This window comes from Zootoca vivipara, chromosome 17, assembly GCF_963506605.1.
Source record: "Zootoca vivipara chromosome 17, rZooViv1.1, whole genome shotgun sequence".
Classification (NCBI taxonomy): domain Eukaryota; kingdom Metazoa; phylum Chordata; class Lepidosauria; order Squamata; family Lacertidae; genus Zootoca; species Zootoca vivipara.
The window spans coordinates 39,358,478-39,386,472 of record NC_083292.1 but is presented as its reverse complement, the minus strand read 5'-3'; the positions used below and the strand labels follow the sequence as shown (position 1 = coordinate 39,386,472).

At 45.0% G+C, this 27,995-nt stretch overlaps 1 protein-coding gene across 1 annotated transcript; it reads left to right on the top strand.

The window, feature by feature from the left end:
* On the top strand, window positions 1-27,794 carry LOC118076253 (methanethiol oxidase). The gene is made up of 12 exons (XM_035098885.2): window positions 1-298; window positions 5,404-5,457; window positions 8,622-8,734; window positions 10,611-10,796; window positions 11,557-11,677; window positions 17,857-18,039; window positions 20,638-20,816; window positions 23,487-23,565; window positions 23,879-24,000; window positions 24,996-25,088; window positions 25,869-25,987; window positions 26,916-27,794. Exons 1-12 carry the CDS (start codon window positions 295-297, stop codon window positions 27,076-27,078), a joined length of 1,416 nt encoding a protein of 471 aa, XP_034954776.1. The 5' UTR covers window positions 1-294; the 3' UTR covers window positions 27,079-27,794.
* The last annotated feature ends 201 nt before the right edge of the window (window positions 27,795-27,995 follow it).

The window sequence follows — 27,995 nt, the reverse complement described above, 5'->3', positions numbered from 1 at the left end:
CTGCATTTGTGTGTGGGAAATAAACACAATCCAAGCCAGAGAACAACTCTGTCCTTTGTGGCTTACTGAAAATGAGGGAAACCACTGGATTTTGACCCTGAATCCCTCCTCCCACTTCAGCCTCTCCTCCTTCCAGTTGCTTCCTCTAACAGCTTCTTTCACTCAACACGCCCCCTCTCCGCCCATTCAGCTGGTATATATAGCCCTTGAGAGCAGACCTCAGAGTCTGTACGCCTCCTTTTTGCTGCTGAATTCATCAGAATCTGGAAAAAGGGAGAAGCAGAGGACTCCAGTATGGGTAAGAGAATAACCACCTTTCCCTGCTTTTCACCCCGCTGTGTGCTCTGTAGGAAAGCTGAGCTTGCCCTCCTCCTCCTTATGTAGCTTCCTGCTCTAACATGCTCTGATTTTTACGTTTTTTGCTCTGCAATCCTGTACACACAACCCACATGCCTCCAAGTTTACATCTCGGAGAGTTGAAAGCCTGTGTGTGTGTATGTATGTTCCTTTTCTTTTGCAGCTTAACCAGCCAAGCTTATGGCTTCTATCGCAAAACCTTTCCATGTGGTCTCTGCTTTGGGTTGCAAGTTAATGCATGTTTCCTTGGGAGTAAATCCTCATGGAACTCCAAGAGAGGTTTGCTTTTAGGTAAATGTGCCCGTCTAAGCGGGCTGTGCAACTTTTATCCCTTTAGGGGCAGTCTGGAGAGTACAGTACATTCCATAGAAATCCATGGGGCTTCCAGGAAAATATGCTGTCCAAGTACTGTAATTTATTATAAATATACAACCTCATTATTTAATATGCTGATGACAGGAAATTAGCTGAAAGGCTAGTGATTACCTTAAAGGAACTGATTTAGCAGGTTTTTTGGCATCCGTCTGTCTCAGGAGACAGCGGAAGAGTGACCATCAGGGTGAAGTCAAATTGTTGGAGAGTTACAGCGCTTGCTGTGACTGTAGAGAACAATACAGGAGAGACATGTTTTATTGCAGCTGGGGCAGATGAAGGCACCCAGTTTAGGTGCACCATGGCATTTATTCTCTCTGCGCTCCTCCCAGTGGTCATTCTCTGGTCACTGCTGTGGATTCAGCAAGTTTACTCTTATGGATTCTAACCTCACAGATACAGAATCAGAGGCTTGAAAGAGACCCATGAATATCATTTAGCAGGTTTCCCCAAATTTAATAATAATAATAATAATAATAATTTTTATTTATACCCCGCCCTTCCCAGTCAAGACCGGGCTCAGGGCGGCTAACAACAAATAATATCAACACAAATATAAAAGAAACATTTCAGTTAAAACAACAGAATAATACAATGTTAAAATTCAATTTTAAAATTAAAAATCTACGAATAAGATAAAACCATTATAAATAAAACCTTAGGGGAGGGTAACCGTGGGGTCAGACTGCGTCAGTCCGAAGGCCAAACGAAACAGCTCTGTCTTGCAGGCCCTACGAAAAGATGACAAATCCCGCAGGGCCCTAGTCTCCTGGGACAGAGCGTTCCACCAGGTCGGGGCCAGTACTGAGAAGGCCCTGGTCCTGGTCGAGGCCAGCCTAGCCACCTTGTGACTCGGGATCTCCAATATGTTATTATTTGTGGACCGTAATGTCCTCTGTGGGTCATACCGGGAGAGGCGGTCCCAGATGTTTTTGGGTCTCCAGATGTTTTTGGACTACAGTTCCCATAATCCCTGACTACTGGTCCTTCTAGCTGGGGATGAGGGGAGTTGTAGTACACAAACAGCAGGAAACTCAAATGTGGGAAACTCTGGTCTAGACCGATCCACCAGAACCTATGACATTTTAACTTTAACATAAGTGTGTGTGTGTACACAAACACACACACATCTTCACACATGTAGGTTAAATAAAACATGTTTCCTCAAAAATACATTTTTTTGTTGTTTTTGTTTTACTGAGACTTACTGAGTGCGCAACCCCAGAGTCGGTCACGACTGGACCTAATGGTCAGGGGTACCTTTACCTTTACCTATTTACTTCCAAGTAAGTATGTTTAGGGTTGAGCTTTAATATTTTTCATAGCCTGTGAGCAGTAATTCCACTTTGAAACTCCTGCCCAATCTTGTGCATGTTTACATGGAGATAAAGTTTCAGTGTGTTCTCCTTTTTTGCTTCTATCTTGCATAAAGAGAACTATGGGCAAATCTGCATAAGTAGTGAGATTTTAGGTCCAGCAAATGAATTGTGCAAGGTGCCAGTAGAATGGAGAGACGGGCCTTTTGAAAGTCCAAATACAAAATCTGGAAGATCTGGAAAGTGCAGACTGGTCATGCACCATTATCTTTTTGTACTCTGCTTTTCCAAAAGCCAGCCTAAAACACCCAACAACACGATATAAAATTGTATTCAACAATATCAAAAGAGAATCAAACAATCTGAAAAGTTAATAAAAGTGATACAGTAAGCCTATAAACAATTCACAGACTCACAACAGTGGAGGGGACCTTAAAGTTAACCTTGTCCAACCCCAGCCTGACTTTTTGATACTGGGAAAGATGGCAAAACAGGTTATAAATGACCAGTTTGTTCATGCTTGATTAGTAGGAGCAAGCATGGATTTCTTAGGAATAAATCCTGGCTGATTAATCTTGTCTCTCTCTTTTCAAAAATCAGGTTATTGTACGAATGCATCAATAACCTGATTAGTGTATTGTGGGAAGGCTGTGGACATAATTTATCTATGCTTCAGCAAAGCATTTGACTAAGACCACCATAATATTTTGTTTAGCAGACTGGTTAAATGTGGGCTAGATGGCTGTGCTCATCAGTGCTTCTTCATCAAACTGGAGGGAGGTTTTGACTGAGAGTGCCCAGGGCCGGCTCTAGGGGAAGGCTGGGTGGTGCGGGGCAAGCAACGGGGCGGGGTGGGGGCGCCGGAGCGATCTCCGCACCACAGCGCTAGGGCGCCGGACATGCTTAAGACAGCCCTGGGAGTGCCACACAACTGTCCTGGGCCCAGTACTTGTTAACATTTTTGTTAGTGACTTAGATGAAAGGGTGAAGGGAATATTTATCAAATCTGTAGATGACACAAAGGAGTAGTGAATGCTGGGATAAAATTCTGGTATTACTGTACTTTGATAGAATGGAAATTCAGCAGTAGTAGATGCATTTAGGCAAAAGCCAAACAAGCAAGTATACAATGAAAGATACCTGGCTTGGAAGCAGTACATGTGAAAATGATCTTGGGACTGTAATCAATCGCAACCTGAGCCAGCCATGTAACGCTGCAGCAAAAAAGGCAAATTCCATTTTAAGCTACATTGATAGAATCATAGTTTCCAAGGCACAGAAAGTAATCACTCCACTTTAGTCTATGCGACTGGAGGGTTGTGTCTTTTTATAGGCAATTAAAATATATCCAAACTTAAAAGTGAGTTCCTGCAATTGGGATATATCGCTTTAGTTTATTGCTATGATAAGGCCACATGACACCAATCATCTCCTCTTTGTCTTCTTTTGCTTAATCTGTTACTTATTAAATCAAATATGCTGCTGTGGGACTGGTTCAGCCCAAATTCCAGTTGAGCCCAAATTTCAGCTCCACTGGCCTGCTGCAGAAAATCCAACTCAAAAAGCGTCTTTTACAGGACAGTTCTAGACATGCCTACTTTGAGTTCAGCCCCACTGAGTTCAATGGGGCTTACTTCCAGGTAAATGTGTGTAGGCTTGCAGCCTTGAATACTTAAAGATAAGCAAAAAAGACAGAGAAAAGCCTGCCTGGTTTTTGCAATAGATATGCAGCAGCTCATAAAACTTGATAAGCTGAGATGAAGCAAACACATTACAAGGCAACATGTTTTTATGTATCATAAAAAAGCATTGACTGCACTAGGGAGTTTTGAAATCTTGAAGAAACCCAAGAGGGAAAGAATGTTGTGATACCGGTATTTGGGGCAAAATGTTGACAGACCCAAGGCCAAAACGATGGGCACGTTTACCCACTTCTTAGCCTCATGTTTAACTGTGACCAATGGCCATTAACCAAGATGTGTAGCCACCCACCATATTTTTATTTATATTTTGCAACAATTTCCATGCATTAATTTGGTGTTGGGTGAAAAAAAAATCCATCCTTTGTTTGTCCAGAATCTGTTGCAAGTTAATTTTGTAGACTTCTGGAGTCAGGTAGTACCTTGGCAATCATCTGGTCTAAACCTCTGTTTAAGGCAAGATCTGAAATGCAGGTTCTCACAATGCTGGCAGCAGGGGCAGGACATTTTTGAAAACTCTTATCTTTGAATAGCTTCCCCACCCTGACGACCCCCAGATACTGTTTTGCTGCAACTACAGCCGCCACCCTAACCATTGGCCATGCTGGCTGGGGCTGATGGAGTTCATCACCATCTGGAGGGCACAACGTTGGGGAAGGCTGGCCTAGGATGTTTTACAATGACCCCGGGTCAGGCTCTTTGGGTCGGCGCCTGATCTCTTGCGTGACAGCAGCTGCCTAGGAGGCTTAACAGGAGGGAAACTCCTAAAAAATACAATTTACAGTGTGGGGCGTGTTTAGCACGAGTAGCTGTTGGGTGCCAAAAATTCCATTTTCACTCCAGTGCTAAGTTTGTCCATTCCAGAGCTTCATATTGTTTACGCCCATTTCTTGGATCTCAACCAACCTTAAAAGTGGAACTGCTGTGTGGATCTACCCTAGCTGTGAGCCTACAGCCCTGTCTTGGCAGCTTTCTCCAATGTAGCTGTGCAGAGGGCTAGCAAGAAGAACCTCACTAGGTCAGGCCCAAGGTTCATAGAGTGGCCTAGTGTCCTCTTTCCCACAGCGGGGTATTCCCAGTAGCCAGACCTTCCATTACAGTGTGAGAGGCGGAAGATTCTCAGGGAAGGTGGGAGTAAGAGCTCCATCATGCTTACTGATCAACCTAATCTAGTGTTTCTGCTTAAAGTCATAGAATCATAGAGTTGGAAGGGACCCCGAGGATCATCTAGTCCAATGCCCTGCAATGCAAGAATATACCATTGTCCCATACAGGGATCGAACCTACAACCTTGACATTATCGGCAGCATGTTCTAACCAGCTGAGCTATCCAGCCTTAGCACTGAAGGAAGGTTCAGCTGCATGTGCAAAGGGGTGGGAAAGCTAGTTGATACAAACTTTGGAGGATCCTAATGGCTACAGTCCTGAGAACTAGAAGCATGGTTTTCTAATTTTAAAAGAGAGATAGTTGAGGTGCACAAGAAACTGAATTCTGCACTGGGAGTCATTCTTTACTCCCTGCATCCCCCTGTCTCAAGATAGCAAACTAAAGACTTTCAATCAAAAACATTGGGAGTATACCCAGGAAAAGCTTCTGCAGCCATGCTGGGACCAGCAAAACTGTCACCTGCTGATCTTTCAATCATTTCAATTTGCAGCAGAATGCGGAGAGTGTGGCCCTGGATACAAAACACCATTGGATGCTATGAAAGGTAAGTAGGGGGTCTTTGTGGCATGAATCCCATGCCACTTTTTATTCCTTTTGTTTACAATCATGTCTGTATCTTGCCAACTTACCCGATCAGCACAAGGGACCCACAATTATTATTATTATTTTGCCAGTCCCAGTTGCTGTTTGTGTTTGCCACCAACCCTGTACTGGGGAAAAACAGTGCCTTGTCTGTGACATCGAACTGAGAATTGAAGGTAGTGCTTGCTCTACTTCCGCACTGCCTTTTCCTTTTCTGTAGTTCTGTAGTTCTTATTCTAGGTTGTAAGTCTGTGCGCTGGGATCCCCTTGTTTATAACTTGTGTGCAGCTCAGTAACTGTTTCTAAATGAGAAACAAGAGCCTTTTGAAATGCCTTTTGCCCAATCTGCCCATTGAGTTCAGTGATGTTTATATGCTGATTGACAGTGGCTCTCCAGAGATTCAGCTGGGAATATTTCTCTTTTATATATAGTCTTTTTATTGATACTTGTACAAAAATGCATACCTATCACAAAAATATCTTTTTATAATACACCGAAATAATCTAAAAAAGAACAGAGGCAGGAAGAATATTAAAAAGAAGAAAAAGAGAGTCAGAAAGGAAAAGCATGGGAAAAGAGAAAAGAAACAAATATATAAAAAGATTTCTAGTTCTCTGTCCTGCAGCTAAACATATTATTCGCTCATTCTGTCATCTATAAACCAGTACTTTTTCAATCTTCAAATCCAGATATTACAAGTTCATTTTCTCTTTCATGCAAAAAGTCCATAAGAAGTTTCCAGTCCTGAGTAAATGTCAATAATGATTTTTTCTCTTAATTAAACACATTAACTTTGCCATCTCAGCCAAGTCCAATAGTTTTATCAGCCATTCATCTATAGTGGGTAGGGCTGTATCTGTCCATCTTTGTGCATATAACAATCTCGCCTCTGTAATCTTACATTGGCGTGAACTTCCATCCTTTTCCAGTTGTGTCTTCATTAAGCCTCAAAGAAAGAGTTTTGGCTTCAACTGAATATTAAGCTTTAAAATCTGCTGCATCTGTGTATGTATTTGTATCCATTTTATTTAGCCTTTTTTCATGTCTACCAAGCATGATAAAACGTCCCTTCGCGTTCTGGGCATTTCCATTAAACATTTGAAACACCTTTATGTATCTGAAGAATTCTGCATGCACACAAAAGCTCATACCAAGAACAAACTTAGTTGGTCTCTAAGCTGCAACTGGACAATTTTTTTTCCTTCTGCATGAGACCAACATGGCTACCTACCTGAATCTGAAACACCTTTATACATTCTAAATAGTTTATTGAGAGTTACATACCAATGGTCAGCCAGGAGACCTACCTGCAGACCTTCTGAGACTCCAGAGTCCTGGGACCTATGCATTGCAAAGCAAGCACTGTACCATTGAAGTGGGCATGATGATCAGATTGCCTCTGAAGCCATGCACAGCATAGGAAGGACAAAGGAAGCTTCCTTGATCCATCTAACTCAGTATTGTCCACATTGGCTGGCAGTGGCTCTTCAGGGTGCCAGGCATGGGACATTCCCAGCCCCATCTGGAGGTGCCAGGGTTTGAACCTGGGACTCCGCATGCGAAGCAGCTCCTCAACCACTGAACTACGGCCCTGCTCTCTCTTGGGACTGGTTGCTTACTAATGTTTCAGTTTTCATTTTTGCACAGAAAACCCTTGCCCTGTTTGACTTGAATACATTTAAGAAATTTAATGAAATTTGCACACACCCTCCCAGGGTTTCCTGAACTGCAGTCGCAGCCTCCATCAGGGAGTGGCAACTGTGTCCTAACACTCAGGAGAAGCACCAGGAATAGTGAGGAAACGCTTTCAAGCTAAAGAAACTCCCTCTTTCATTTTTCATCCATTTCTGGGCACTCTAGATAACAGGCTGTGGTTTTTGAAATGATCCTGGACTGCTCTCTTCTGCAGTCTTCAGGCCTTCATACCCACCAGTATGTGATATGTTAAAAGAAATATAGACGTTTTCATGTAGGTTTTTACATTATGTAGGGCTGTCACTTTCCCCCACCCCAAATCTATTTTTATTGAGTTTTTTACAGTACAGTAATTGAGTTTTACAGTACAGGAGTCCTGTAGTGACTTCATGCTCTTTATTGCAGCTTGTAAAACAGTGAATGAATTGCCCCCTTCCCCCCCAAAAAACTCAGGCTTTTATATACCTATTTACACAATGAGTCCCATCTGATTGGCTGATTCTGCTTCCCTCCTGGGGCGTGATTGGTCTTTTCCTGCAGGCCAATCAGTTGTTGAATTCTACAATCCTACCAGCCTAATAGGCTGATTAACTTCTTCCTGGAGCCTGATTGGTCTTCTCCTGCAAGCCAATCAGTTGTTGTATTCTAGGATCCTACTTGCCTATTGTTCTAGGATCCAAGCTTAGTACATAACATAGGGGTTGCGGGAAGAAGACCTCTTCATAATATGGTTTTCCCTCCAGTGTGTGAGTGAAGGTGGAAGACCTCTTAGAGGAGGCATGAGGAGAGATAACTCATCTCAAATAGCATTAGAAAGGGCATTCCCTCTCATGAGAGAGAATGCCTCTTCTCAGACGATACTAGAAGAAGCACTCCCTCCTGTGTGTGAAAGAAGAGGGGACACCTCTTTTTAAATGAGGTACAAGAAGGGGAGGAATGGCACAAGATGAGTCATTGCCTTCTTGTATGCCTCTTCCAAAACTACCCCTGTTGTGATGAACACCCGCATCACCAAAAAGCAAAATTTCTTCCCTTCTACCCTTTATAACTATTTCTCCCCCATGTGCAAATTCATGCATAAATTAATAAACTAAGCTTTTTAAAAATTGGCCTCATTTCATGGCAAATCAGGGATGGCCAGCTTGTGGCTCACATGAGGGATTTGCCCCCAGGCGATATTATCTCACGTTGTCCCCCACCCCTTTGACCTTGCCAAAGTCTAATGGAAGTCTTGCCCAGCATTTCATTCATGAGCAAAGCAGAGATGTTCCAAGAAAGACACTGTTTGCATTGTTCGTCACATCCAAATGCAGCGGTGAAAGTGTGAGCTTTTCTCCTTTCTTGATCTGGCTCCCCTTAATACTTCCCTGTGTTTGCTTCCCTGTCCCTTGGCTCCCAATGGCTCATGCAAGGTTTTTGCTTTTTGGCAGGCCCCCGGGAAGAGATTGTATACCTGCCCTGCATCTACAGGAACACTGGAATAAAGAAACCAGACTACCTGGCCACTGTGGATGTGGACCCCAAATCTCCAACCTATTGCCAAGTAAGTGTCCTTCAGCGTGCGAAGGCTGGTCATGCAACAAGGCTTGGCGTACACTGATAACTTCAGGGTCATATTATTGCACCACAATTGTGTGAGAAGTCCTGTTGACTTTCCAAGGATAATTCTAAGTTGTATCTTGTAAAAAAAAACCAAAACAACCCTGACACATCCCCATAGCAACACCCCACCCTACAAACATTTTTAAAAGTGTAAACATCTCACTCCGCCTCATTCAGGCTGTTGCAGAAGTCATTTGTGACAGCTGCACACTTTAAAACTGGAGAGTGCAATCTTGCAGAACATAAGTGTGGGTGTGGTGGTTTTTCCAAAGACTTCCCTGTTAATTCTCAAATGGTTCAAATTGCTAAATCTTTTGTTTGCTTTTGTACAGTTAGCCACACACTTTGTGGGGCAGTTGATCTGGTCCAGCAAGATATCTTGTCAAAGTTTGTTCATTTCATTTTATTGTATATTTTCAAAGACCTTAAATTGTAAATAAATGTTGCAAGTTGCCACATTAGTCTATGAGAGGGGTGGGGTGGTGGGAAACCTCAGAGTGATAGTTGTGTTCAAATTTCTAAACAACTAAGGGTCCAGATATCTGAGAGACCGCCTCCCCCTCCTTCCCTACAGACACTCCCAGGTGTTAAGATTGACAGAGGTGACCCTCTTGAGAGTTCTGCCACTCTCAGAAGTACAGTATAGGGAATAGCCACCCAGGAGAGGGCATACTCTGCAGCAGCCCCTAAATGAAGGAAGCTCCCTTCCTGCAGAGAGGCGTGAAGCATCTTCATTGTACAGCTTTCACCGCACACCAAAGGCACACCTCTTTACACCTGAGATATATTTTTATTTAACAAAATTGTATGCACCTCTAAGTCTACAAGAAATGTGAATATCAATAAAAACAGTTAAAAGCAGATAATTAAAAGCATGTAAAAGATAATTAAAGTTAAGCAGTTACAGATTAAAGATCAACATGTTGGGAGAGGTTTGCTTAAACCAAAAAATGTTTTAAACTGGCACCAAACAGAACAATAGAATCATATAACTGTAGAGTTGGAAGCGATAGTAAAGATCATCTAGTCCAACTCCCTGCAATGCAGAAATATGCAGCTGTCCCGTACAGGGATCGAACCTGCAACCTTGGTGTTATCAGCACCACGCTCTAACCAATTGATCTAGTACAGCAAAAGCACTTGCCCAATGTCATAAGGCATACACACACACACACACACACACACAGAGAGAGAGAGAGATTGTAAATTGTTTTAACTTATTTTAATATTGTCATTTTATATGGTTGTAGCCAATTTAATTTTCCTTTCAATCCACTGATCTAAAACAAAACATTCCTTTAAAGCCAGTTGACATCACATTTGAGATCATGTGGCTTGACCAAAATGGTCTCCTGGGCCACATGGGGGGGCCTGGTGGGTCTAAGTTCATGTTGAAATGGAATGGTATGTAAATAATAGCAGCAGCAGCAGCAACAACAACAAATGATAAAGACCAGAGGCTTCCCACCTCCAGGTTAGAGGTTTCTACACCTACACTCAAAAACATATATCTCTCCATCAAGCAGGCAGCATTACCATTATCCCAAGGACATATTGGGATAGCTCAGTTGTTAGAGCACGAGACTCTTAATTTCATGGTCATGGGTCTGAGCCCCACGTTGGACAAAAGATTCCTGCATTGCAGGGGGTTGGACTAGATGGCCCTTGTGATCTCTTCCAACTCTATGATTCTATGAAAAGTCCTTGAGGAGGAGCAGGGCCAGTGAGTGTTGGGGTCTGGGGAGAGACCTAGAGATAGTCTGGAGGGTCTGAGGTTTCCCACCTCTGTCTTCACCTGCCCCTCTTCTCTTTCATAGGTCATCCATCGCCTGCCCATGCCAAATGTCAACGATGAGCTCCACCACACTGGGTGGAACGCCTGCAGCAGCTGTTTTGGGGACACGACCAAGAAGCGAAACAGGCTCATCCTTCCCAGCTTGATCTCTTCCAGGATTTATGTGGTTGATACAGGCACTGACCTGCGAGCTCCCCGCCTCCATAAGGTACAGGCTTTTCTGGGGCTCACCAGAAACCACTCCCTCCGTTTTGCAAGTTCCTGTGTTGCTCAATGAATCAGAAGCCCTACCAGAGTGGCTTGCAGTGGGTCTTCACTGTACAGTAGTATTTACAAGGCCATCAGCATTGAGGTTTCTTTGCAGCAGAACCAGTCCCTCACAAAACAGGTAATAATGTTAGCACTGTGGATGGGGGATCAAATCGGTTTAGTTTTGCATTTGAATGCAAGCCAAATGGATTCTAACTTTCCAAGTCCAATGCATGAACCGAAATGCCACTACCCTCCAAAATTCACACACTTCTCTGAACTTTGGGACGCAGTTCTCCAACAATGCGTACAAGAATGCAAATGTTAGGTGAAAGTGTGCCTAAAAATGCATATATTAGATAAAACAGCACACAGGAGTGCATTATATTAGGGGAAATTGCTTGCAAAGATTAATACAAAAAGAAATGGCATTTAAAGAGTAGCATAGGAGAAATGTATGCTAAAAATATTCCCTTTATGGCAGTTTCTCTTCTCCTTCATTGATGGAGAATGGTTAGGCAGTGAGGAAAACATGCACAGATCATTTTCAGGACAACACTAGCATTACTTTCTCTGTGCAGAAGAAGGCATGATTCACACAATTTCTGTCGGTACTGTACCTTTGGAGTCATAAGAGCTAGCAACTTAAAAAGCACACACAGGAGAATTTTTTAACACAGCACTAACCTTAGCTTTCACTGTGCCACCTTTTCCCTTAGGCTGTTGAGCCCATTGATTTGTACTGGAAGTGCAACCTGGCTAATCCTCACACCACTCACTGCTTGGGCAATGGTGAAATCATGATCAGCACCATGGGCGACCCGTCCGGCAATGGAAAAGGTGTTTGTTTTGGGCTGGGCAGGCAAGGCAGCAGGCAAAGGAGGTGGTCTGGGCTGGGTTAACAAGAACACTAAGTCCTTTGTGAAGTGAGTCCCAGTCCAGATTTTGAACGGAGAAAATTTCTGTTCTTCCACATGTACGTTTTTTTAAAAAGCAGATTTGCAGCATGTCTTCTATTTTGTATAATTTATTCCAATATTGATGGCTCTGAAGCAGTTCTCCCCTACCACCAAGCTCCTGGGTGTATTCATCTGCTTGTTGGGTTTCAACAGGCATGACTCACAAGGACTACAAACTTAACTTTAAAAAGGGGGGGGGGAGAAAAAGGCTAGGGTGGGGGGGTGGAAGGAAGCAGAGATAATTGGGAAACTGAAATGTTAGGACTATAGAATCATAGAATCATAGAATCATAGAGTTGGAAGAGACCACAAGGGCCATCCAGTCCAACCCCCTGCCAAGCAGGAAACACCATCAAAGCATTCCTGACAGATGGCTGTCAAGCCTCTGCTTAAAGACCTCCAAAGAAGGAGACTCCACCACACTCCTTGGCAGCAAATTCCACTGCCGAACAGCTCTCACTGTCAGGAAGTTCTTCCTAATGTTTAGGTGGAATTTTCTTTCTTGTAGTTTGAATCCGTTGCTCCGTGTCCGCTTCTCTGGAGCAGCAGAAAACAACCTTTCTCCCTCCTTTATATGACATCCTTTTATATATTTGAACATGGTTATCATATCACCCCTTAACCTTCTCTTCTCCAGGCTAAACATACCCAGCTCCCTAAGCCGTTCCTCATAAGGCATCGTTTCCAGGCCTTTGACCATTTTGGTTGCCCTCTTCTGGACACGTTCCAGCTTATCAGTATCCTTCTTGAACTGTGGTGCCCAGAACTGGACACAATACTCCAGGTGAGGTCTGACCAGAGCAGAATACAGTGGTACTATTACTTCCCTTGATCTAGATGCTATACTCCTATTGATGCAGCCCAGAATTGCATTGGCTTTTTTAGCTGCTGCATCACACTGCTGACTCATGTCAAGTTTGTGGTCAACCAAAACTCCTAGATCCTTTTCACATGTACTGCTCTCAAGCCAGGTGTCTCCCATCCTGTATTTGTGCCTTTCATTTTTTTTGCCCAAGTGTAGTACTTTACATTTCTCCTTGTTAAAATTCATCTTGTTTGCTTTGGCCCAGTTGTCTAATCTGTTAAGGTCATTCTGAAGTGTGATCCTGTCCTCTGGGGTGTTAGCCACCCCTCCCAACTTGGTGTCATCTGCAAACTTGCTCAGGATTCCCTCAAGCCCATCATCCAAGTCATTGATAAAGATGTTGAACAAGACTGGGCCCAAGACAGAACCCTGTGGCACCCCACTAGTCACTACTCTCCAGGATGAGGAGGAGCCATTGATGAGCACCCTTTGGGTTCGGTCAGTAAGCCAGCTACAAATCCACTGAATGGTAGCATTGTCTAGCCCACATTTTACCAGCTTCTTTACAAGAATATCATGGGGCACCTTGTCAAAGGCCTTGCTGAAATCAAGATAGGCTACATCCACAGCGTTCCCTTCATCTACCAGGCTTGTAATTCTGTCAAAAAATGAGATCAGATTAGTCTGACATGACTTATTTTTCAGGAACCCATGCTGACTTTTAGTGATCACAGAGTTTCTTTCTAGGTGCTCACAGACTGTTTGCTTAATGATCTGCTCTAGAATCTTTCCTGGTATTGATGTCAGGCTGACTGGGCGGTAATTGTTTGGGTCGTCTCTTTTCCCCTTTTTGAAAATAGGGACAACATTTGCCCTCCTCCAGTCTGCTGGAACTTCGCCTGTTCTCCAGGAATTTTCAAAGATTATTGCCAGTGGTTCTGAAATCACCTCTGCCAGTTCTTTTAATACTCTTGGATGTAGTTCATCTGGCCCTGGAGACTTGAATACATCTAAACTAGCCAAGTATTCTTGTACTACCTCCTTACTTATTCTGGGCTGTGTTTCCCCTGCTGAATCATCTGCTCCATATTCTTCAGGTCGGGCGTTGTTTTCTTTCTTGGAGAAGACTGAGGCAAAGAAGGCATTGAGGAGTTCTGCCCTTTCTCTGTCCCCTGTTTGCATTTCACCATCTTCTCCTCTGAGTGACCCCACTGTTTCCTTGTTTTTCCTTTTGCTACGGACATACCCATAAAAGCCCTTTTTGTTGCTTTTAACCTCTCTGGCGAGCCTGAGTTCATTCTGTGCTTTAGCTTTTCTGACTTTGTCTCTACACGTGCTGGCTATATGTTTGAATTCCTCTCTGGAGATTTCCCCCCTTTTCCATTTTTTGTACATATCCCTTTTAAATCTTAACTCAGTCAAGAGTTCTTTAGATAGCCAGCCTGGCTTCTTTAGGCACCTTCCATGTTTCCGTCTCATTGGTATTGCCTGAAGTTGTGCTTTTAATATCTCCCTTTTAACAAACTCCCAACCATCATGAACTCCCTTCCCTTTTAGTATTACTGTCCATGGGATTTCACCCAGCGTTTCCCTAAGTTTTCTGAAGTCGGCTTTCTTAAAGTCTAGAATTTGGACCTTAGTATGCTTGGTTGCTCCTTTCCGCTGGATAATAAACTCCAGAAGAGCATGGTCACTCCCACCTAATGATCCTGCCACTTCTACCCCACCAACCAAGTCATCACTATTGGTTAGGACCAGATCTAAAATGGCTGATCCTCTTGTTGCTTCTCCCACTTTCTGGACAATGAAGTTGTCTGCAAGGCCAGTGAGGAATCTGTTCGACCTTATGCTCTTGGCTGAGTTTGACATCCAACAAATATCAGGATAGTTGAAATCCCCCATTACTACTATCTCACTTCCTTTGGAATGCTTGGCCATCTGTTCCAGGAAGGCATCATCTGTGTCCTCAGTTTGGCTTGGGGATCTATAGTAAACTCCCACAATGAGATCACTGTTGTTTTTCTCTCCCTTAATTTTGACCCAGATACTCTCAATTTGGCTTTGAAGTTTTAAATCCTGGATCTCTTCACAGGTATACATATCCCTAACATATAAAGCTACTCCTCCTCCTTTCCTGTTTGGTCTATTTCTCTTAAATAGATTGTATCCCTCTATTACTACATTCCAGTCATGAGACTCATCCCACCAGGTTTCAGTGATGCCTATTATGTCATATTTAGTTTGCTGTACCAAGAGCTCAAGTTCATCTTGTTTATTTCCCATGCTTTGTGCATTAGTATACAGACATTGAAGACCGTTGATCATTCCCCCATGTCTCTTATTTAAGGATATTTTCGTCCCACCACTAGGTCTGCATGCTGCTTGCTCCATTTGGTCCTTGACATTTGGATGATCATCTTCAGCATTTGATAGACTCCTACCTTCAGGACCACTGTCTCCCTCCCCCACATAAGTCAGTTTAAAGCCCTCCTGATGAGGTTTTTGAGTTTTGTGGCAAAAACATTCCTCCCAACTTTTGTGAGGTGCAGTCCATCACTTGCCAGAAGTCCATCTTCAAGAAACTGCAGGCCGTGATCTAGGAATCCAAACCGTTCCTGTTTGCACCATTTGCGAAGCCAGTTGTTCACTTCCCCTATTTTTCCCTCTCTCCCTGGGCCATGTCGTTCAACTGGGAGGACAGAAGAGATGACAATTTGTGCATCTAATTGCTTCAACTTCCTGCCCAGAGCCTCATAATCATTTTTGATCTTCTGTAAGCTATGGCTTGCAGTGTCATTGGTTCCCACATGCACCAAAAGGAAGGGGTATTTGTCGGTGGGTTTTATGATTCCTTGCAGCCGTTCTGTTACATCTTTGATCTTGGCCCCAGGTAGACAGCACACCTCTCGAGACATCTTGTCAGGCCCACAGATCACTGCTTCTGTACCCCTCAGTAGGGAATCCCCAATCACCACTACACGCCTCTTCATAGGCTTGGTTGGGATTCTTCTATGTGCTGTCCCTTCCAAGGTTACCTGCATATTTCCAGAGGACTGACTTGGTTGCTCGTCTTCATATTCCTCATCAACTGTGATGAGGGAGAGATCCTCAGGTGGAGTCTGTTCCTCGTCTTCCATGAGCACTTCAAAACGGTTGTGTAATTCTAAGCACTCAGAGCGATCCCTGGGCCTTCTACTTCTATGAGTCACGTTCCTCCATACATCTGGCTGCTGTGTTGGGGAACTGACCTCCTCCTCAGGGAGATCCCCTGTCTCCTCCTTGGTGCAGACAGTGTGCTCTGCTGCATCCAAGAAAAGCTCCAGCTCTTTAATTCTCTGGAGCGTAGATACACGCCCCTGAAGCTGCTGCACCTTCTCTTCCAGAAGGGCAACCTTGTTTTCTAGTAGGGCAACCAACTTGCAATTGTTGCAGGTGTAGCTACCCACATCCTTTGGCAAGAAAACAAACATTGCACAGGAATTGCAGGTGACAATGGTTGTTCCCTCCACCTCCATCTTGAAAACCTTGAGGTCAAGGGGGAAAGAGGAAGAGGCCTAGGTCCCCCCTAACAAACGTATGAGACTTGCTGCCCTAGGTCAAAAAGATGGGTCAAACTGCGCGCGCCGCTAGGCGCACGCCGCTGCAATCCAAGCTCTGACTAGCTCCGCCCACAGCTAATCACCTGAACTTCCTGACTCACACTTCTAGGTGAAAGGTCACAGCCAGAAACAAACAAGGTCACAGCCAGAAACAAACACCCACACAAGCCTGGACAGTCACCCAAATCCAAGAGGCAGCAGCCCTTCTGCTCCTTCCTCAGTCGCTGCACTCCAAGCTCTGACTAGCTCCGCCCACAGCTAATCACCTGAACTTCCTGACTCACACTTCTAGGTGAAAGGTCACAGCCAGAAACAAACAAGGTCACAGCCAGAAACAAACACCCACACAAGCCTGGACAGTCACCCAAATCCAAGAGGCAGCAGCCCTAGAAAACCAGCACAAGCACACAAACAAGTAAGAAAACAAATAAGCACACAAACTTACTCACACACAGCCCCAAAAGACAAAACCACAAAACCTACAGAGTGTCTCCCAAGCTCAGCTCACCTTCGACTATTGTGGGCCAGCTACATTTATTTGTTACATTTGTTAGTTTCTTTATCTTACTTAGGCCAAAGTGATTTACAACCAAGTTACAGCAACATGCAAACATACTCTATAGGAGAGGTATTACTTTCTCTGTGCAGAAGAAGGCGTGATTCACACAATTTCTCTCAGTACTGTACCTAGCAACTCTTCCTATTTATTTATTTATTACAAACATAACAAAAAGAAAGAAAATAAAGGAATAGCATCAGCTCACATTAATATTAAAAATAATCCACCAATCCTGACTTAATCCACACACACACACACACACACACTATATACAGTGTTACCTTGGTTTAAGAACAGTCCAGTTTAAGAACAATTTGGTTTACAAACTCAGCAAAACCGGAAATAGTGTCTTGGTTTGAGAACTTTACCTCAGTCTAAGAATGGAATCCAAACGGTGGAAGGGCACCGGCGGCAGGAGGCCTCATTAGGGAAAGCGTGCCTCGGTTTAAGAGCGGTTTCGGTGTAAGAACGGACTTCTGGAACGGATTAAGTTCGTAAACCGAGGTACCACTGTATGTGTGTGTATGTATGTATATATACACACACACACACACACACACACACACACCCTGGGCGCCTTCTTCTGCAACAAAACATGTCTATCCTATATTGGTTTCTACAACCTTCCAACAGTTTGACTTCACTCCAAAAGACACACTCCTCCATTGACAGACAGATGGCCAACCAACCATTAATAATCTACATTCAAATGTAGAAAGGGCAGCGTGAACTTCAGACCACTGAGTAGTGGATGGTGCATGTTTACCCTTCAAACCTATAAGTATAAGCCTTTTTGCAACACGCACACACACCAGCTGGGATATATCAAATACCTTTGGGGATTTAGAAAAATGCATCTGGTTGATGGCAACGATTGTAGCTTACAGGCAGAGCATCTCCCTTGCATGGATAAAACCCCAGGTTCAATCCCTGGCATCTCCAGGTGGGGCTGATAGAGAGAGCCCTTTTGAATCCCCGAAGAGCTTTTGCCAGTAGGCAGTACTGCCTTAGGTGGACCGACGTGGCCTGACTCAGTATAAGGCAGCTTCCTATGTTCCTACGACATTCCTAATGATGGTTTTTTTTTGTAATGTCAGGTGGTTTCGTGCTGCTGGACGGGGAGACTTTTGAGGTGAAGGGAAACTGGGAAAAAGGGTCCAAGGTCCCTAAGCTGGGCTACGATTTCTGGTACCAGCCGAGGCATAACGTCCTGATGAGCACAGAATGGGGAGTGCCCAAGTGCCTGGCATATGGGTTTAATCCAGCTGATCTGGAAAAAGGTGAGTGCATTATTCTGCACATAAGCGCTATTGAAGCAGGAAGTAGGGCAGGCATCCCCAAACTTTGGCCCTCCAGATGTTTTGGACTACAATTCCCATCTTCCCCGACCACTGGTCCTGTTAGCTAGGGATCATGGGAGTTGTAGTCTAAAACATCTGGAGGGCCGCAGTTTGGGGATGCCTGAAGTAGGGAATGATAATTGTAATAGTGATTTTATTATTTATACTCCACCCTTCTGTGGCCCTCCAAATGCTGTTGGACTGCAGTCGGACCAGGATCGGTGTAATATGCTCAAACCGCCTTGCTCCGTTGAGCAACCTGGCCGCAGAATTCTGCATTAGCTGAAGTTTCTGAACCGTCTTCAGAGGCAGCCCTATGTATAACATGTTGCAGTAATAATAATAATAATAATAATAATAATTTTTATTTATACCCCGCCCATCTGGCTGGGTTTCCCCAGCCACTCTGGGCGGCTTCCAACAGAAAAATACAATACAATAATGGATTAAACATTAAAAGCCTCCCTAAACAGGGCTGCCTTCAGATGTCTTCTAAAAGTCTGGTAGTTGTTTTTTCTCTTTGACATTTGATGGGAGGGCGTTGCACAGGGCAGGCGCCACTACCGAGAAGGCCCTCTGCCTAGTTCCCTGCAACTTGGCTTCTCGCAACGAGGGAACCGCCAGAAGGCCCTCGGTGCTGGACCTCAGTGTCCGGGCAAAACGATGGGGGTGGAGACGCTCCTTCAGGTTTAGGGCTTTAAAGGTCAGCACCAACACTTTGAACTGTGCTCGAAAACGTATTGGGAGCCAATGTAGATCTTTCAAGACCTATGTGGTCTCGGTGGCCGCTCCCAGTCACTACTCTAGCTGCCGCATTCTGGATTAATTGTAGTTTCCAGATCACCTTCAAAGGTAGCCCCACGTAGAGCGCATTGCAGTAGTCCAAGCGGGAGATAACCAGAGCATGCACCACTCTTGCTAGACAGTCTGCAGGCAGGTAGGGTCTCAGCCTGCGTACAAGATGGAGCTGATAGACAGCTGCCCTGGACACAGAATTGACCTGCGCCTCCATGGACAGCTGTGAGTCCAGAATGACTCCCAGGCTGCGCACCTGGTCCTTCAGGGGCACAGTTACCCCATTCAGAACCAGGGAATCCTCCACACCTGCCCGCCTCCTGTCCCCCACGAACAGTACTTCTGTCTTGTCAGGATTCAACCTCAATCAGTTAGCCACCATCCATCCTCCAACCGCCTCCAGGCCCTCACTGCCTTCACTGGCTCTGATTTGAAAGAGAGGTAGAGCTGGGTATCAACCGCATACTGATGAACACCCAGCCCAAACCCCCTGATGATCTCTCCCAGCAGCTGCATGTAGATGTTAAAAAGCATGGGGGAGAGGACAGAGCCCTGAGGCACCCCACAAGTGAGAGCCCAGGGGGTCTGAACACTTATCCCCCACCACCACTTTCTGAACACGGCCCAGGAGGAAGGAGCGGAACCACTGTATGACAGTGCCCCCAGCTCCCAACCCCTCTAGACGGTCCAGAAGGATGTTATGGTTGATGGTGTCAAAAGCCGCTGAGAGATCCAGCAGAACTAGGAAACAGCTCTCACCTTTGTCCCTAGCCTGCTGGAGATCATCAACCAGTGCGACCAAAGGCAGTTTCAGTCCCATGATGAGACCTGAATCCTGACTGGAAGGGATCCAAATGGTCCGCTTCTTCCAGGCATGCCTGGAGTTGTTCAGCAACCACCCGCTCAATCACCTTGTCCAAGAATGGAAGATGTGAGATTGGGCGAAAGTAATCTAACCTTGAGGTTATACAAATAAGACATTCTTTAAGGCAATCTCCCCCACTCCCTGCAACTGTAGCATATGGACACATTTGTGACAATGAGTAATAGAGACCAAACATGGCAAGTATTTATACCTTGAAATGAACTGGTTGTATGTGTCTCCTCTGACGACATCTCACAAGGTTGTTGCGAAGATTCTGTCTCTGTTTTCCGTTAAGAAAACTGTCAACATGCTTGGTGGTTTTGCAAGGCCCCCTGAGACATTTGTTCTATTTCACAATGCAGCATTCCTCTGTGATATTATGAAGAGCGGAATGCTGAAGAGTTGAGAGTGGCGAAAGGAAGGATTTCTTCACACAGTGCATACCGGTAGTTAAAATGATGGAAATTGCTTCCTGTGAGAAGTAGCGATGACCGCCAACTTGGATGGCTTTACAAGAGGTTTAGACAAATTCACGGAGGACAATAAGGCTATATTCTGAATGCCACTTGCTGGGAATTGCAAGTGGGGAGAATGGCTGTTGCCCTCAGGTCTTGCTTGTGGGCTTTCATCAAGAGCATCTGATTGACTACTGTGGATTGGAAACAGGTTGCTAGACTAGATGGGCCATCGCCCTGATCCAGCAGAGCTCTTCTTACATTGTTAGATGGGAGGGATTTTGTGCATAAAAGAATGTCTTTCACAGGCAGCACTCCTCACACACCATTGCTGGGGGAAATCGAAAAAGTGACCTCTCAATAAGCTTTACTTTTCTGCTCTTTATTTACTCTACTTTCTCCACAACCACTGCATCTTTGAAGGCTGCTATGGTGGCAACATTAATGTGTGGGACTGGACCACCCATGAACTCATCCAGTCGATCAACGTGGGGAAGAATTCCATCCCTCTTGAAATCCGCTTTCTCCACAACCCTGATGCGGCAGAAGGGTTCATTGGCTGTGCCCTCACCAGTGCGATTCATCGTTTCTACAAGACTGCGGTAACAAAAAGGAGTAACGTTTTTTGTAATACTTGAGAAAAGGCTATGGCTCTCTGGCAGAAGATCCTCACAAGCACCTCCAATTAGAAAAGGCCATTTCTCTGTGGTCTTGGAGGAGACATTAAATTCAGTTCATGTCGGAAGGTCAATGTACTCAGTTTGCACTTTCTGAAACAATGCATGAACTAAAACACAGCCTTCCTTTGAAATCAGCAGTTTTCCAAATTTTGCAATGCAGTTCTCCATCCAAGTATTGTGTACAAAAATGCATATACCGGGAGAAAGTGTAGATAGAAATGCATATGTTCAGGAAGGTAACACACAAAAATGCTTTATACTGGGGGAAATCGATTTAGGTGACATTTCATACAAAAATGTGTTTGGGAGAAATTCGCACTAAAGTGCTGATGAGTTTTCATGAGGACTTTAAAAAAAAATCCAAACTGATGTGGGGATGTGGAGAACTGAACTTAAGATGGGGGAAGGGGAGAAAAACAGAGAATCCGAAATTGACAGATGCCTAGTTGGATATGGGCTTGGGGAGCGTTCTCTGTTGGACTGCTCTCTTTTGCAAAAAAATTATTGGTGTATTTGAGCGTATGTGGTGCCTATGGTAGGGCCTCTGTTGAGGCTCTGCACCCTAACAGGGGCCCCATTAACAACAGCCTGGCCCCCAACGCAGACCTTCTCTTCGTCTCCACCGTGGCAACCTGCCTGCTTGTTCACCCACCTCTTGCTCTGGCGCAGACATTGGTGATGGTGAAAAGGAAGAGCAGGGATACCCCTCTCTGCTTCCTCATTCCTTCTCTGCCTGTCAAGCAAGCAGGTCAGTAGTGGTGAGGAGGAAGAGGAGCTGGTGGTGGTGAGGAGGGGAACTCACAGAGGGTGTTTTGTCCAAGGGAGCCAGCATTGGGGGGGGGATGCACCCACACACCTCCTCTGCAGTTTGCAGAGGAGATGGTGGGTAAAAGGGAAGTATTTGCAGGCAAAATAAAGTTTTACCAATAGGGGCATCCAAAAGGGATTTCCCCACTCCAACTCAGTGCAAAAGATCTTTGCGCGCAGCAAAGCAAACTGAGACAAAGAGCCAACAGTCCAATTCCCTTTGAAAATGTAAAAAGCCAACAGTCAGGGCCGGCTGTAGGTAGAGTCCCAGTGGTGCAGGGCGCCGGGCCGGTAGTTAGGGCGCTGCGCGGCGAAGCGATCCCAACAGTTGTCTGACGGAGGCCCAGATCTGCAAGCCGTTCCCTCCCCACCCCTCTATGCGCAGTTATCGCCTTTGCATCTCAGTGAGTGAATTATTGATCTTTGGCATAATGGGACAGCACAATCATTAACCCGCCTGGCTTACCATAGGTGGTTTCATTGAGCTGTCTCTCCCATTGTAACGGCTGTTTGCTCAGGTCTTGTGTCACCTCTGCATACGTTGAGCTGTGTACATGTGATTGTGTGGCAGTTCAAGCCATTAAGCTTTCTCTTGTCTACATAAGATAGTCGCCTGTGATACCGTACAAGAGATGTTTATTCTGCAGTAGGTTGTGGAGTGACCAAGAGACAGTGGTGACGGAGGAAGTCTCAGCATTCAGAGTTTTCGCCTCTGCCCTGGTCTCACTCTCTCCTGCTGCCTCAGCCCCTCCATCTGTAAAATGGGATTAATAATGTTTGGCATGCCTTGTGACAGAGCCAGGCACACTTCAGGTTTGCAGGAACTGCTCTGAGCAGTCCTCATTGCCCCCTTTCCCCTCCCCCTGAGATCCACTAAGTAGAACCAGATGCAAAATAGTGGCTGGAGTGGGGTGGGGTGGGGAGCATAAGTGGATTATTCCAACAGCTGGCTTGGAAGCACCCATTCTCTAAGAATCAAATAACAAAATGCCTCTGAGCACCTGCTCGGCACCATAATTTCTTTTCCACACTTGTCTCACAAAAGTCCACGCCTAGACCCCCCCAAAAAATTCTCTCTTCCCCTCCCAGCAGCCTGATTTAGAAAAAAGGGTAGGTGGGTGGGATCCGTCTTTGATGCCCCTATTGGTAAAACAACTGGGTGTCATGTGTTGCTGGCATTAAATGCTTCAAACAATTATCGAACAATTGCTGGCATATTGCATATCACTCCGAGGGATCAGCTGATCTTCCTTAAGTCTTTTGTGGTGGCCACATTCTCACCATACATTTTAAGCATTACTATTAAACTGTTTTAACAGTAGTTACTTCCCTCCCCCACCAAGAATCATGGGAATTGTAGTTTGTTCAGGGTGCTGAGAGTTGTTAGGACACACACACACACACACCCATCCATTTTCAATTCCCTTCACAGAACTGCAGTTCTCAGAGTAGCTTAATGGTCAAACCCCCTATCCAAGGCCTGGGGATCTCCTAACAACGTTTGGTACCCTTGGCAAACCACAACTCCCATAATTATTTGGAGGAAGCCATGAATGTTAAATGTGGTCAGTGCATCCCTCAACCTGAGAAGGGTTAGATATGGCCTCCCTCTCTCTTTCTCACTCTCTCTGTGCACACTCATCATGCCAGAGTTGGTGTCACCTGATGAAACCAAAGAACTACCCCCTGGGTGTGAACTACACCAGTTAAGAATATATTCATCTGTGCTGAGCGCGACAATGGCGTTCCTGTGATTAACCTCCACTGTGGTTACCCTTTCGGCAGAATGGGACATGGGCAGCCAAGCAAGTGATCCAGGTCCCCAGCAAGAAGGTGGAAGGGTGGCTTCTTCCCGACATGCCAGGTCAGTTCCAGTGTGGTTTCAGGTTTGGGCCACAAGTAGGATTTATATTGTTGTTTCGAGCAGTTTCCCCACCCCACCCACCAGGCCCCTAGAGGCAAGAATTTCAGGGCAGCTTAAGGTAGTTAGTTTGCTGGAATGTTTTAAACATTAGAGATGTGTGGTATCTTTGTAGCACCCAGTATGTTTGTTGGTTGGTTGGTTGGTTGGTTGGTTTCTCTCTCTCTCTCTGCCCACACATATACACACAAACAGCTGACTCACAAGAGTTTTAACACTGTGGCTTCTTTTATTACTCTCCAATATTCTCCTTAAGGTCTCATCACAGACATCCTCATCTCCTTGGATGATAGATTTCTGTATTTTAGCGACTGGCTTCATGGAGACATCCGTCAGTATGACATCACCAACACCCAGCAGCCCAAACTGGTGGGACAGGTAAAGGCCAGCTTTGAATAAATGACCAGAGTGAATATTTAAAAAAAAAAACCAAAAAAAACCCCACAGCAACAATATTTACAAATAATAATTTACCGATAAGAAAATGAACAACTTTAAGAAAAAAATTGTTCGACTTTATTGCATACACACTTACAAAAGAAAAAGGCTTTCAACCACCAGCAACACCTGGTATGCTATAGAAAGATAATTGTTTTTGAAATGGAATGCAAAGTTAATAAACTATTTTGTTTGATTAATGCTGAAACATACTGGCGGGGAGGGAATTATTTGTTGTTTATTTATAAATTGTATTATCTGCAAAACAAAATAAACATTTAGAATTATTGATTGATTGATTATATGTATGTTCAGGCTTCCAGAAAGTGTAAAGTGTAAATGAAGTGATAATTAATACCTGACAAAGTCATCAATATATGCATGTGTTTAACATCATACTCTGTTTATCTGCATCAGTCAGGAAATACATATATCAACCAAAAAAATGTATTAAAATGAAGGACCTTGCCACACAGCACATAGTTAAAACTATGGAGTTTGCTCCCACAAAATGTGATGGTGAGCAATTTGGATGGCTTTTAAAGAAGATTAGACAAATTTGTAGATAAGGCTATCAATAGCTACTAGCAATGCTGACTATGTTCTACTTTCCCTGTTGGAGGCAATGTGCTTCTGAATGCCAGTTGCTAGCAGCTGCATTTTGCACTAACCAAAAGGGTGAACTGTCTCCAAGGGGCAGCCCAACGTAGATCCCTTTGCAGTAGTCAATATCTTACCTATAATCAGATGCAGAGGTCACATACCTAGGAAGGAAAACTAGCTGGCAACTAACCAGTCAGATTTTTTAATTTACACAATTCTGCCGGGTGGCCAGTACGGTAGGGAGATTGCTGGCTGTACTATTTGCCCCAGTAAGCTGACGACACTGCAAGCATGATTCTGTTCTGTCCTGAGTCTGATCTATTTCCTGGCAGGTTTTTGTTGGAGGCAGCATTGTCAAAGGTGGGCCAGTCACGGTGATTGAGGACCAAGAGCTAGACTGCCAACCAGATCCATTTATCATCAAGGTGCATGAGAACCACCACATCCCCCCCATTTATTGTTTATCGCATTTTATATCATGCCTTTAACCCAAGGCACTCAAGAAACACTCCTTCCTTCCTCCCCTTCTGTTTTTGCCCTTGTCACTACCAGCATGAAATTAGCAGCCCTCGGGCTCCAGGTTTTCCACCCTGTTCTTACCATTTCTCCCCTAAGCTTGTCTTGCCTCTAAACAAAAACCAAACAACAAAACAACCAAATGCTTTATCCCAGAGGTTGGAAGGGGTCCTGTAGCCCATCAGATGTTTGCTGTCCCTAACCCTTGAACATGCTGGTTTGTTGGGGCTGAGGGGAGTCCAACAAAACAGCACATTGTTAAACAGTGGAACTCACTGCCACTGGAAGCAGCGATGACCACCAACTTGGATGGCTTTAAAAGAGGACTGGACATACTCATGAAGGCTGTGGATGGCTACTAGTCATGATGTCTCTTCTCTTGCCTCCACAGCTGCAGGCATTAATACAAATGGCTGGAAACCACAGGAAGGGAGAGGGCTGCTCTTGTGATCATATCCTGCACCCTGGTTTCCCAGAAGAGGCACCTGCTTGGCCACTGTGAGAACAGGATGCTGGACTAGATGGGCCATTGGCCTGATCCAGGAGGTTCTTCTTACCTTCTTAAAATCTGGAGGGGCACAGATGTACTGCATCCCTGCTTCACTCTTTGCTGTTGCTCCTTCCACATACGCCAAGCAACACAGGATCCTCTGGAGTGTGATAACATATCCGTTTTCCCCCCTTTTCAGGGAAAGAGGGTTCAAGGCGGTCCTCAAATGATCCAGCTAAGCTTGGACGGCAAGCGACTGTACGTCAGTACTTCCCTCTACAGCGGCTGGGACAAGCAGTTCTACCCAGCCATGGTCAAGTAAGACACCTTTCGCCTGGATATTATTTTTAATCAGGGCTGTAGCCCAGTGGCAGAACACCTGCTTTGCGTGCAGAAGGCTCCAGGTTCAATCTCCACACTGGGTCGATAAAGACCCCTCCCTAAAACCCTGGAGAGCCTCTGCTACTCTGCTCAAAGCATCTTCTTCACACAGCACCCAGTTAAACTATGGAATTGGCTCCCTTAAGGCCATAAAGGCAAAGGTAAAGGGACCCCTGACCATTAGGTCCAGTCATGACCAACTCTGGGGTTGCGGCGCTCATCTCACGTTATTGGCCGAGGGAGCTGGTGTACAGCTTCCAGGTCATGTGGCCAGCATGACAAAGCTGCTTCTGGCTAACAGGAGCAGCACACAGAAACACCGTTTACCTTCCCGCCAGAGCGGTACCTATTTATCTACTTGCACTTTAAGGTGCTTTCAAACTGCTAGGTTGGCAGGAGCAGGGACCGAGTAACGGGAGCTCACCCCATCGCGGGGATTCGAACCTCCGACCTTCTGATCAGCAAGCCCTAGGCTCTGCGGTTTAACCCACAGCGCCACTCGCCTCCCTTCCTTAAGGCCATGGATGCCTTTAAAAAAGGATTAGGCAAGTTTGTGGAGGGATAAGGCTTTCCATGACTACTATGCTCTGACTTCATGGTTGGGAGTCCAGTGATGCTTCTGAATCCCAGTTGCTGGAAACTGCAGGAGGGGAGATGGGGCTCCTGTGCTTGAATCCTGCTTGTGGGTTCCCCTTGAGGCATCTGGTCAGCTGCTGTGAGAACAGGATGCTGAACCGGATGGGCCACTGGCGTGATTCAGCTACTACAGGGCTCTTCCCTTTTGTTCTCGAAAAGAAATGATTCTTGCATTATTTCTGCCTTCCCTCACGACATTTTTTCCCATTTCCCCTCATCTTCACTTTAGGGAAGGCTCTGTCATGTTACAAATCGATGTGGACACCAAGAAAGGTGGCTTGAAAGTGAATAAAAAATTCCTCGTGGATTTTGGGAAAGAGCCAGAGGGCCCAGCTCTCGCCCACGAGATCCGCTACCCAGGTGGAGACTGTACCTCCGATATCTGGATCTGAGGAAAGCTCCCAGCAGGGCAGAGTTCCAGTTGGGCTCTGGATGTTGACCCTGTGTCATTTCTTTGTTTCACATATAAAAATTGATCTCGGTGTGGCCTCTAACCAGATTTCCATGTTCTTGCAGACAGGCAGCCAGTTTATAGTCTGCGGAACTGAACAGTATAGCTTTTCCTGGACTGTACCGCTTCAGGCAGTAAGCAGGGGTATAGCACGTTGGGTAAAAAAACCTCTGCACATAGAAAACTAGTACGTTACGGTAGCAGTAAGGCTTATGATCAGCTTTCTCTATGTATAGGGAGTCTAGGGAGTCTGGGGGGAGTGGGAGGGCAAGTATTCCAACATGTAACTCCCCCTTCCTGAAGGCTGAAGTGGAACCATCCATAGCTCAGTCAGTAGATTACGAGAATCTCTGTAACAATTGTATTACCTGATGCTTTTAATGATACCAAACTCCTGGGTGTTTACTGGCTGCCTCTCTCTCTCTCTCTCTCTCTCTCTCTCTCTCTCTCTCTCTTGCAAACTGTAGTCTTGCTCATACGATTTATTCTGCCCCCAGAAATGCATGGGATAGATCATCGTACTAGGCCGTGAAGCAGAATGTGGGAAGATTCAGGGCAGACAAAAGAAAGTTCACACAGTGCTTTAAGAGTTTTCTTTTACAACCAATCAGTGTATAAATCTTGTGAAATAAAGAAACAAATAGCTAAACTGTGGAATGTGGTCCCCACTGGTTGTATCGATGGTTTTTTAAAAAGTGTTAGACAAATTCAAGGAGGAGAAGGCTACCAATACCTAGTAACTTTGATGCTGGAGGCAGTAATGTTTCTGAATACCAGTTTCTGGGACTTTCTGGTGGGGAGAGCCCTGCTGTGCTCAGATCCTGCTTCCCATTGAGGCATCTGGCTACCCAGAGTGAG

Bases quoted from the DNA above. Each gene is read 5' to 3' on its own strand.
- LOC118076253 (XM_035098885.2), top strand. The intron at 8,735-10,610 runs GTAAGTGTCCTT...TCTCTTTCATAG, and splicing joins AATCTCCAACCTATTGCCAA to GTCATCCATCGCCTGCCCAT. The intron at 18,040-20,637 runs GTGAGTGCATTA...GCATCTTTGAAG, and splicing joins TCCAGCTGATCTGGAAAAAG to GCTGCTATGGTGGCAACATT.